The 12414-nt window shown below is 42.7% G+C and overlaps 1 protein-coding gene across 1 annotated transcript in view; it reads right to left on the minus strand.

The window, feature by feature from the left end:
* Positions 1-12414, minus strand: part of lrrc75a (leucine rich repeat containing 75A) — a 73303-nt gene that overhangs the window by 51265 nt on the left and 9624 nt on the right. Inside the window, exon 2 of the mRNA XM_026192584.1 lies at positions 9779-9907. Coding sequence (XP_026048369.1) covers positions 9779-9907 — 129 coding nt within the window. The remainder of the gene's footprint in view (positions 1-9778; positions 9908-12414) is intronic.

The raw sequence follows: 12414 nt of genomic DNA on the forward strand, positions 1-12414 counted from the left end.
GGTCTAATGACATCAACACCCTATATCAGGTGTGCATAATTATTAGGCAACGTCCTTTCCTTTGGCAAAATGGGTCAAAAGAAGGACTTGACAGGCTCAGAAAAGTCAAAAATAGTGAGATATCTTGCAGAGGGATGCAGCAGTCTCAAAATTGCAAAGCTTCTGAAGCGTGATCATCGAACAATCAAGCGTTTCATTCAAAATAGTCAACAGGGTCGCAAGAAGCGTGTGGAAAAACCAAGGCGCAAAATAACTGCCCATGAACTGAGAAAAGTCAAGCGTGCAGCTGCCAAGATGCCACTTGCCACCAGTTTGGCCATGTTTCAGAGCTGCAACATCACTGGAGTGCCCAAAAGCACAAGGTGTGCAATACTCAGAGACATGGCCAAGGTAAGAAAGGCTGAAAGACGACCACCACTGAACAAGACACACAAGCTGAAACGTCAAGACTGGGCCAAGAAATATCTCAAGACTGGTTTTTCTAAGGTTTTATGGACTGATGAAATGAGAGTGAGTCTTGATGGGCCAAATGGATGGGCCCGTGGCTGGATTGGTAAAGGGCAGAGAGCTCCAGTCCGACTCAGATGCCAGCAAGGTGGAGGTGGAGCACTGGTTTGGGCTGGTATCATCAAAGATGAGCTTGTGGGGCCTTTTCGGGTTGAGGATGGAGTCAAGCTCAACTCCCAGTCCTACTGCCAGTTTCTGGAAGACACCTTCTTCAAGCAGTGGTACAGGAAGAAGTCTGCATCATTCAAGAAAAACATGATTTTCATGCAGGACAATGCTCCATCACACGCGTCCAAGTACTCCACAGCGTGGCTGGCAAGAAAGGGTATAAAAGAAGAAAAACTAATGACATGGCCTCCTTGTTCACCTGATCTGAACCCCATTGAGAACCTGTGGTCCATCATCAAATGTGAGATTTACAAGGAGGGAAAACAGTACACCTCTCTGAACAGTGTCTGGGAGGCTGTGGTTGCTGCTGCACGCAATGTTGATGGTGAACAGATCAAAACACTGACAGAATCCATGGATGGCAGGCTTTTGAGTGTCCTTGGAAAGAAAGGTGGCTATATTGGTCGCTGATTTGTTTTTGTTTTGTTTTTGAATGTCAGAAATGTATATTTGTGAATGTGGAGATGTTATATTGGTTTCACTGGTAAAAACAAATAATTGAAATGGGTATATATTTGTTCTTTGTTAAGTTGCCTAATAATTATGCACAGTAATAGTCACCTGCACACACAGATATCCCCCTAAAATAGCTAAAACTAAAAACAAACTAAAAACTACTTCCAAAAACATTCAGCTTTAATATTAATGAGTGTTTTGGGTTCATTGAGAACATGGTTGTTGTTCAATAATAACATTATTCCTCAAAAATACAACTTGCCTAATAATTCTGCACTCCCTGTAGAGGATGTTGGATAATATTATCCACTCGACAATTCCATTTGTGTTTACGCACTAATCTGCTAATCCTGTCCTTAGCTAAAAGGTTCTCAGGACCTCTGTTTAGTTATAAACAGTGTGATTAATACTCCACTGACATTACTGCTTTTTATACTATCCGACAAGCTTCATCAAGAAATTTGATACTGGAAAAAAAAATGCAACCGGCAATATAACAGCAGCAGCAGCCATACACACAACCACCACAGTATAAAATAAAGTGGAAGTGCAGCACTCAGTGCGCATTGTGCTAAGGAAAACATGCTCAGTCCGCCTCAAAGCAGCCGGCTTTATGCAAGAGCAGGTTGAGTGCTGGGTGGAAGGGGTCTCTGGGAAGACGCTTTTTGCTTTTGTGGTGCTGCCTGATGGGAATTTCCTGTGTAGGGGAAGCTGTGGACCAGTATGTGGAACTGCCCGGATTCTCAGGGCTGCAGTGACAAATGCCGGAATAAAAGGAAGTGCATTCACACAGTCAAAGATCTGTCAAATATTATATTACTCTGCTTTTGTAGTTCATAGTTTTGGTTTTGCTACAAGTCTACCTAGACTTTACTGTTTCAGTTGACTTTCACACTCTTGCCGTGTACCTGTCAAATGCCTATAAAAACATCAAGATTAAATATCACCTTATATATGCCGAACCAGTTCATCTGCCCTTAGGAAACAAGGCTTAATGAAACAGTCGAATATACAGGACTGAGCATCTGACAGCATATAACGTATTACTGAGAGGCTCAAATTAGATCTTCATGCAGCCAAAGACAAAACATTTATCCTTAACAAGGTGTGAAATTGTTTTTCAATAAAAATAATTAGCTGTCACACAAGGGAATACAGAGAGGCTGTTTTATCCAAGCCTTACAAACATAACACACTCACTGGCCCCACTTCATTAACTCAAATACCTAATCAGCCAGTCAGACTGCAGCAGCTCAGTAATGCAGTTAGGCATGTAAACATGGTCAAGACAACCTGCTGAAGTTCAAACCTGGAGCCTCAGAATGGGGGTGAAATGGGATTTAAGTGACTTTGAGCATAGCATGGTTTTTGGTGAAAGAAAGGCTGGTTGCAATATGTTAGACACTGGATTTTCCCACAGAACCATCATCTAGGGTTTACAGAAAATGGTCTGAATAAAAGAAAATATCCAGTGAGCAGCAGCTCTCTGGTGAAAATGCCTCATTGAAGCAAGTGAATAGAACTGAATCTCTGGCTATACAACATTTTTTCCCAAGACTGGAAAAATGTTGCCTGCTCTGATAATCTATCTATTCCATAACTTAAAAAGAAAAGAATAAACACTGTTATTGACAACCAGGTCAGAAAAGTAAAAGAACAGCGATGCAATGTGTCAGACAGAATGGCCGAGTGAAACACGTGAGATAACACCTCTCTGTGCTTCTGTCTGTACGCTATGTTGTGTTTCTCTCTTCACTGAACAACACCCTTTCTCATTCCTGCTCTGTTCTTCTCAGACACAATCCATTCCCCTGTTATGAACCACACACAGTACCCTCCTTTTTGACTGTAGCTGTGTGTCAAGCATTTCTCCCACAATGCACCTTATTGCAGTGATATAAGTGAGTATTTTATACCTTACCCTTTTCCCTTAGACTACAGATCACTGTACACAATGTTTTCATTAAAGAAGTCTGTCTATAAAGTGAGTCTGATCCATTTGTTGTCTAGTTGTGTAATCTAGTTTTACTTTTGAGCTTAATTTGATCTTTCCAAAGGTGCACCAACTATTCTTCAAAATAAAGTTCCCTGGCTTATTTAAGCATGAGATAAGCAGAGAAAACTGCAAACTGTGTACGTGTTGGTACACATCAAATCAAATCAAATCAAATCACTTTTATTGTCACATCACATGTGCAGGCACACTGGCACAGCACATGCGAGTGAAATTCTTGTGTGCGAGCCCCACAAGCAACAGAGATGTGCAAACACAACAACACAAACGAGCAAAATACAAGAATGGCCAACCTGAAACTAATAAATATATGTACAATATATAATAGTGTATGCATTTCTGGATGTGTATACTAAATATTTTCCTACGTGTGTGTGTGTGTGTGTGTGTGTGTGTGTATACACATTTTTACAAATTAAATAGTAAAAATAATAATAATAATAATAATAATAATAACAATAATAATAATAATAATAATAATAAAATATATAAAATATACAGAGTTGAATATGTGCAAAACAAGTGGCATTTATATACAGTGTGGAGTGCATAATGTTGAAGTTCCAGTAGTGAAGCTGAGGTGTCTATGACGTGTTCAGCAGTCTGATGGCCTGATGGAAAAAGCTGTCTCTCAGTCTGCTGGTACGGGACCGGATGCTGCAGAACCTCCTTCCTGATGGAAGCAGTCTGAACAGTTTATGGCTGGGGTGACTGGAGTCCTTGATGATCCTCCCCGCTTTCCTCAGGCAGCGCTTCCTGTAGATGTCTTGGAGGGAGGGAAGCTCACCTCCAATTATCCGTTCAGAGCACCGCACTACTCGCTGGAGAGCTTTGCAGTTGTAGGCGGTGCTGTTGCCATACCAGGTGGTGATGCATCCAGTGAGGATGCTCTCAATGGTACAGTGATAGAAGGTCCTGAGGATGCGGGGGCTCATGCCGAATCTTTTCAGTCTCCTGAGAAAGAAGAGGCGCTGCTGCGCCTTCTTCACTGTTTTGTTTGTGTGTACTGACCACGTAAGATCCTCAGCCAGATGTACTCCAAGGAACCGGAAGCTGCTCACTCTCTCCACAGCAGCGCCGTTGATGGTGATGGGGGTGTGTACTTCTCTGCACCTCCGGAAGTCCACTATCAACTCCTTTGTCTTTGCGACGTTGAGGGTGAGATGGTTGTCTTGACACCAGTGGGTCAGGGCGCTGACCTCCTCCCTGTAAGCCGTCTCATCACTGTTGGTGATAAGACCCACCACTGTAGTGTCGTCCGCAAACTTCACAATGATGTTGGAGCTGTTAGTGGCTGTGCAGTCGTAGGTGTAGAGTGAGTACAGGAGAGGGCTCAGTACACACCCCTGTGGAGCACCAGTGTTCAGTGTGATGGGGGATGAGGTGATGCTGCCCAGTCTGACCACCTGGCGTCTGTCAGACAGGAAGCTAAGGATCCAGCTGCAGAGGGAGCTGCTCAGTCCTAGATCCTGCAGTTTCCTGTCCAGCTTCGAGGGAACGATGGTATTGAATGCTGAGCTGTAATCTACAAACAGCATTCTCACATACGTGTCTCTCTTCTCCAGGTGTGACAGGGCAGTGTGTAGTGTCAGGGCTATGGCATCATCAGTGGACCTGTTGTGGCGGTATGCAAACTGTAGAGGGTCCAGTGAGTCGGGTAGTGCAGAGCAGATGAAGTCCCTGACCAGCTTCTCGAAGCATTTGCTTACGATGGGGGTCAGGGCTACAGGTCGCCAGTCGTTCAATGAGGAGATGGTGGAGGATTTGGGTACAGGGACGATGGTGGCCATTTTGAAGCAGGCTGGGACTACAGACAGAGAGAGGGAAAGGTTGAAGATGTGTGTGAACACTCCAGCCAGCTGAGCCGCGCATGACTTGAGGACGCGGCCGGGAATCCCGTCCGGACCAGTAGCTTTGCGCGCGTTCACCTTCCTGAAGCACTTCCGCACATCCTCCTCAGACACAGTGTGCGCACTGACGTCATCCGGGGTGCGCACACTGTCCGGTCTCATGGTGTTCGCTGCGTCGAATCTAGCGTAGAATACGTTTAGATCCTCACACAGAGAGGCCGTGGTCTGCGGTGTGCTGGTTTTCCCTCTAAAGTCTGTGATCGTGTTTAGTCCCTGCCACATACTCCGAGGGTTGTCAAACTGTTGCTCCACCCTGTCCCTGTACTCACGTTTGGCTGCTTTGATCGTCTTCCGGAGTTGGTAATGTGCGTGTTTGTAGTCCGATGTGTTCGCGGAGGCAAAGGCGGTGTTCCGTGCCGCCAGTGCCGCGCGAACATCTCCGTTAATCCAGGGTTTTTGATTTGGGAAGGATTTAACTGTTCTGGATGGGACGACATCTTCCACGCATTTCCTGATAAATCCACAGACTGAGTCTGTGTACTCATCAATGTCTCTGGCGGCCACGTGAAACATTTCCCAGTCCGCGTGATCAAAACAGTCCCGCAGCGCAGACTCCGATTGGTCCGTCCAACAGTGCACCGCCCTCCGGGTTGGAGCTTCCTGTTTCAGCTTCTGCCTGTAGGCGGGCAGGAGCAGGATGGAGCAGTGATCTGATTGGCCGAATGGGGCGCGGGGGAGGGCTTTGTACGCATCCCGGAAAGAGGTGTAACAGTGGTCGAGTAGCCGGTTTCCACGTGTGTTAAAAAGGATGTGTTGATGGAGTTTTGGTGAGACTTTCTTCAGGTTTCCCTTATTAAAGTCTCCGGCTGTGATAAACACTGCCTCTGGGTGTGCGGTTTCCTCACTGCTGATCGCGCTGTACAGTTCCCTGAGTGCACGGTCAGTGTCGGCTTGTGGGGGTATGTAAACAGCCGTAATAATCACTGCTGTAAATTCCCTTGGTAGCCAGAATGGCCGGCACTTAATCATCAGGTACTCCAGGTCCGGTGAGCAGAAGGATTTGACCGGGTGCACGTTCGCATAATCACACCAGCTGTTGTTGATCATGAAACATACACCACCGCCTCTGCTTTTCCCAGTAAGATCCTGTGACCTGTCCGCGCGGTGCACAGAGAACCCCGGCAGTTGTATTGCGGAGTCCGGTACTTTGTCCGATAGCCAGGTTTCTGTGAGGCAGATCACGCAGCAGTCCCGCATCTCTCGCTGGAATGAGATCCGTGCCCGAAGCTCGCACAGCTTGTTCTCCAGAGACTGCACATTAGCCAGTAATAAACTGGGTAACGGTGGTCTGTAAGTGCGCCGTCTCAGTCGAACCAGAACGCCAGATCTTCTCCCTCTGCGTCGGCGTTTGCGGCCTCCAGGGCCAGAGAACAAAGGCGTCTCAGGTGAGATGAATGGGGGGTCTGCAAACGGAGCGTCCGTGTTGCAAAACTTGAACTCCGGAAAGTTATAAGAAAGACCGTCTTTTATGTCCAGTAAGGTTTGTCGGTCGTACACAAGGAGACAAGTGCTGCTCGTGAAAAAATAAAGGAAAAGTAAAATTAAACACAGAAGAAAGCCGTTGCTTGGGGGAGCTCGCGACGAGGCTGCCATACTCGGCGCCATCTTGTCAATGTCATCTTGACATTTGCAGTATATTTCTGTACTACATGTCGGAAAGTTTAGATGGCTGTCTAATAGCAATATGAAAGGGTGCTATTACATCCAATGCTATGCTAAAATTAGCTTACTTAAAAAAAATAATGCTAATCTTCAAGTTTTCATGTTTTGTTTCTAAGCAGCAAGCAAGGCAAAAACTCACTTTAATGGGGAAAGAGCAAGTCAGTTTCATAAACTGCATATAAAAGATGGATAAAACCTCTTGGTTATAAAAAGCCAAAGTGGACTGTTTTCACTATTGTCATTGTAGTGAAGACTAGATGTAAAGAGCTAGCATTAGCTGATAGCGTAACACTTCACACTCTAATCCACTTTAAGTCAGTTAAAACCTATATGCCTGCAGTCTAAATGCTGAAGTCAAGGCTTTCAAACCAGTGAGTGATGCCAAATCTTTTATATGGAGATTATGTGTGTTCTGGGTGTTTCATCAATGATCCTTGTCCAGGATTACTAATGCAGTTAGCCTTTTTTTTTGAGAAAGTGCATTATGTTAGCAAGCATTAATGGAGATAACTTGATTTAGGGCATTGGTTCTCAAACTTTTCACAATGAACACAACCTCATAAAATATATGGCTCTTAAAGTACCACCCTTATGACTGACATTAAAGTACAGTAGTATAGGCTTATTTAACACCATATACTGTTTACATGAGACAATTTTATTTCTTATATGAATGTTATTTATTTTAACTGTCATAAACAGGATGTGACAAGTGATAATAATAACAACTGTACTGCATTAAAACATTCACAGCAGGTGGGATATCCCGTCTTTAAGTGATGACGTATAAACCCTGCTTCCCGTTCAAAACTAATCTGCGTTTATTAAGGCTGTTGTGTTTTTAACGTTTTAATGCTTTGTATCTTGTTCTATTTAATCTAAACAAGCCCCTAAATAAAGGCAGAGATCACTGTGGGCCTATCTTGGTTTTTGCTACCACTATTCATTTCAAAGCTCAGCTGTTAAACCTTACGATGTAACTACAGCCCAGCCCATACAGCAGTATATTAATGACTAACCTCGTATTGTTGATGGATTATCTCAGTTGTTCTCCTGACTGACGTTTGGTCCATTTACAGCATCCTGCTATGCGATTGCATTTGTCCCTAACATTGGGAACCCTCATGTTAACTTTTATCGAGTGGAAAAAAGTTCGTTTTCATCCTCCAGCTTCACTGTGTTAATGTGTTTACATCATGCAAACATAGCTATGTCGCTAGCGATCACATAGCACACCATTATATACCAGCTAGCCCAACTTCAGTAACCCTACAAACATCCCTGCTGTTTAGTTTCCTGTCTTCATTTATGCAGCATATAGCAGAGGTGTGTGTTTTAATTTTTCAGAAATCCCCCAATAAGTAGTATATATAAGACATATATCATTTGATCTTAAACAAAAAAAAAGAGACTTCCCGCGTAACACTAGAGGGAGCCCACGTACAACCAGTGGTATGCGTACCACAGTTAGAGAACCACTAATTTAGGGCACAAACATGCTAGTTATTATTATAAAAAAAAATCTGAAGCTACTTTTTATCAGATAAATCATAATCAATTAGCAAATTCTGAGCACATTTTAATGACCACTAAATCACTGTGATTTTTACTTTCCAAAATTATTGAAGACAACAAAAACATACCAGCTTTTCATTTATTTTGAAATTTTTGAGACTTGAAATGTAAAATGTCTGTCTCTAAAGCACTTTGGGTGAACCTCTGTTATTTAAATATTTTATAGAAAAATAAATAAAATAGATGCAACAGTCAACACAAAAAGGTTCAGACATTTTTCATAGTGCATGTTTGAGGTGCATCGTTTCATTTCCAAAAAACTAATTTCAGTGGGCTACACACTGAACTTAGAGCATAGAAACAAAGCATTGATTCTATCACACTAGTATAAATTTGTTGGTGTCTATACTAGATCGATCGGCCCACCTCTAAATTACGTGGGGACTACAAAGATTCCCTGCAGAAACCTAAATCAGGCATAAAGTATCATCAGAGGGTGGCTGCTCTCAGTTTTAGGCATGTCTAGGCATGTCTCGGTGTGTACGAGGGAACGCAAACACATGGTATCCCTATATAATTGAGCTTTCCACAAACATACACACTCACACTTGCCAGCGTAATTAGCAAATTCTGCCATGATGACGCACAGCTGGTAAAAATGTATTGACTCTTGGGCAATCATGGGTCTGCACTAAATATTTGCCATTAGTGTTTCTTTGCCTTTTCTCTGTGGAAGTTGTGCAGATATGCAATACTTATTTTTCACATCTCAAGCATTCTGTTTTCACAGGAAACCCATCAAATTAAAGTGCAAAGCCTGCTTTAGAAAGGTCAGGATTTATGGCCACAAATCACTCACATATAGATTATACCAATTAGTTAATCATTTCAGTAATGTTTCTGCATCATCATAGGCTGAGAACATTGAAATGGAGTCAGTGTTTGCTTGAAAAAAGACTTTTAACGCAGCCAGCTTCAGGGCAACAGTGTTTCACAACAGAATGTACTGAAATGACACATCAGGCCTCTGAATTCCTATCTTCATCTCCATCACTCCTTCTTCCTTGCATTATTCATTGTGTGTCGCTGCTTCCATGCTCTCTTTCCCTCTCCTTTTCTGTCCTTCAGTGACACCGGACTACATGAGTGAACAAACACAAGCAGCAGTAGTTCCCTCAAGGACGCACATATAATACACAGCCACTTTAGAGCACTTCCGTAACCAAATAGTATCAAAGAAATGAGTCAGGAGATCATCTGATAGCAGCAACGCAATAAATAGCATCAGTCAGTGACAGTGTGTGTGTTTATGTTAGCATGCCCAGGAGCCTTTACAGTAGGAGGTACTAGGTTTTATTAACATTTATTTACACTGTGTGTGTGTGTGTTTATGTTAGCATGCCCAGGAGCCTTTACAGTAGGAGGTACTAGGTTTTATTAACATTTATTTACACTGTGTGTGTGTGTGTGTGTGTGTGTGTGTGTGTGTGTGTGTGTGTGTGTGTGTGTGTGTGTGTGTGTGTGTGTGTGTGTGTGTGTGTCCTACCGTCTTGGGGCAGTGTACGTATCGCGCCAGACTGATAATCAGATCATGCGTGATGGGATCAACCAGGTTTCTGAAGCTGGCGTAGCGGTACAACACGTCATCCAGTGATGTTGATTCCATGCCTAGGTCCTACACACACATTAAGTAAGACCATATGTATTAGCAATATATTTATGTAGCACATTTCATATAAACAGGCTCTACATTAAAAAAAAGGAAAGATAATGAGGGAAAAAAGAGAAAAGAATACAGGTTCCATGACTGCTACGAATTCATTCATTCCCTCATATGTAAGTCCGAGCGAGTATGTCAAAGACGTTTACATTCTGAATGCAGCTTTTTAAACTTCCCGACCCCCTAAAGCATTGAATTAAAGCCCTCTGAACTGCTTCCTGCTGTCTGACTGTCTGGTTTCTGGAGAGGAGGCCAAAAAACAAAATTTGTCACATCTCAAGCCCCATCAAAGTCAATGAAGCATAAACCTGTTGGCAGAGCTTCACGCATGAACAGCAGTCTTGTTAAAACTTCAAAAGTCAACATGAATGACAACGCCACATGAAAGTGTGCAGGAGAGGATTAGACTGCCACAGTTGAAAGTATTTTGAGGAAAAGCTCCTGTCACTGACTTTAATATGAAGCCTAAAGCAGAGCACAGGCTGTGTATGCTGGATGCAGTACAACTGAGCAAAACAACCATGCTATGCTATTTGTTTGAGCTCAAGTCACTGATGACATTAATCATTTACATTATCCATCATGCTCCATTATAAGGACCCAAAAGTTGATTTGTTTGGGAACAAAATTAAAAGGTTAAAACACTAGCAAAGCTTTATGTTTGGGTTTTTAACAAGTACAACAAGAGTATGAGAGTGCTCCATGTAACACAAATACTACTGTCAATCTTGATGTTTTTAGAACTTAACTAACAGCGGGACCAAAAATTGTAAAGTTTGTCCTGAGTGTGGGAGTAAAGGAAAGGTCACTTTCTTGGTAGCATGAATGTGCTCATTTCATGGCAATCTGCCAATTAGATTGTGAGAAATCCTGACATTTTGCTCTAGCTCGTGCAGTGTGCAGGGGAAAGGTTTAATCTAGGCACAAATTTGTTCTGTAAACGTCTGGTCCAGCTCCCAAATACATAACTGTAGTTCTAAAATACTACATTTATTTCCTGCTTGATCCTGTCAAAGCAGAAAACGCTGGAACACCAAAATATTCTGCATTTACGCTTTGCAGACCACGAGTGAGCTCTAGGACTCTCAGTTTTTTCTGCTTGAGTGCTCATTTTTAGCTGTGCTGCTGGCAAGACGTTGTGGATGGTAATGTCCTTCTGCTACCATCCAAAGCATTAGCCTATATATTTTACATAAATTCAGGGTTTAGTAACAACTTCTCCTCAAGCTCCATCATCAGATCAACTAATTTATCTAATATCACACTTTCAAAGCTAATGACCATGCTTAAAGCTTAGGCTGCACTTTAATAAAAAATGTCACTAAATATTTCTTGATGCATGCTCAATCATCCAAATAAGTAAATTCCCAAAAGTTCATTCTGTTGTGGTTGAATCAATACACTGTGTGCACAATTATTAGGCAAGTGAGTATTTTGGCCATATCATAATTTTTATGCAAATTTTCAAGCTGTATAAACTTGTGTGCTTATTGGATTTAAGCATATCAGGTGATGTGTATTTGCATAATGAGTGAGGGCGTGGCCTGGGAAGATCAACACTCTATATAAAAGTGTGCATAATTTCTATGCAGCTTCTCTTCCTCAGGCAAAATGGGCCAAAAAAAAAAAGATGTAAAGGTATTTCAGAGGGATGCAGCAGTCTTGAAACTGCTAAGATATTGGGGCGTAACCACATCAAATGTTTTGTTGCAAACAGGGTCGCAAGAAACGTATTGAGAAAAAAAGACGGAAATTAACTACCAAAGATTTGAGAAGAATCAAAAGTGAAGCTATCAGGAACCAATTATCCTATAGGGCTGCCATATTCCAGAACTGCAGCCTACCCAGAGTGTCCAGAAGTACAAGGTTTTCAGTGCTTAGACACATGGCCAAGGTAAGGAAGGCTGAAACCCCACCACCACTGAACAAAACACACAAGTTGAAACATCAAGAATGGGCCAAGAAATATCTGAAGACAGATTTTTCAAAGGTTTTATGGACTGATGAGATGAGAGTGACTCTTGATGGACCAGATGGCTGGGCCCATGGCTGGATCTGTAAAGGACACAGAGCTCCACTTTGACTCAGACGCCAGCAAGGTGAAGGTGGGGTACTGGTATGGGCTGGTATTTATTAAGATGAGCTAGCTGGGCCTTTTCAGGTTGAAGATGGCCTCAAAATCAAACTTACTCCCAGTTTTCTTCAAGCAGTGGTACAGGAAAAAGTCTGCATCTTTCAAGAAGACTAGTATTTTTATGCAGGACAATGCTCCATCACATGCATCGAAGTACTCCACTGCATGCTTAGCCAGTAAAGGCCTTAAGGATGAAAAAATAATGACATGGCCCCCATTCCTCATCTGACCTAAACCCTATTGAGAACCTGTGTGCCCTGCTTAAGCAAGAGATTTATAGTAGAGGAAAACAGTACACCTCTCTGAACAGTGTCTGGAAGGCTGTGGT

Source organism: Astatotilapia calliptera, chromosome 14, assembly GCF_900246225.1.
Source record: "Astatotilapia calliptera chromosome 14, fAstCal1.2, whole genome shotgun sequence".
NCBI lineage: Eukaryota > Metazoa > Chordata > Actinopteri > Cichliformes > Cichlidae > Astatotilapia > Astatotilapia calliptera.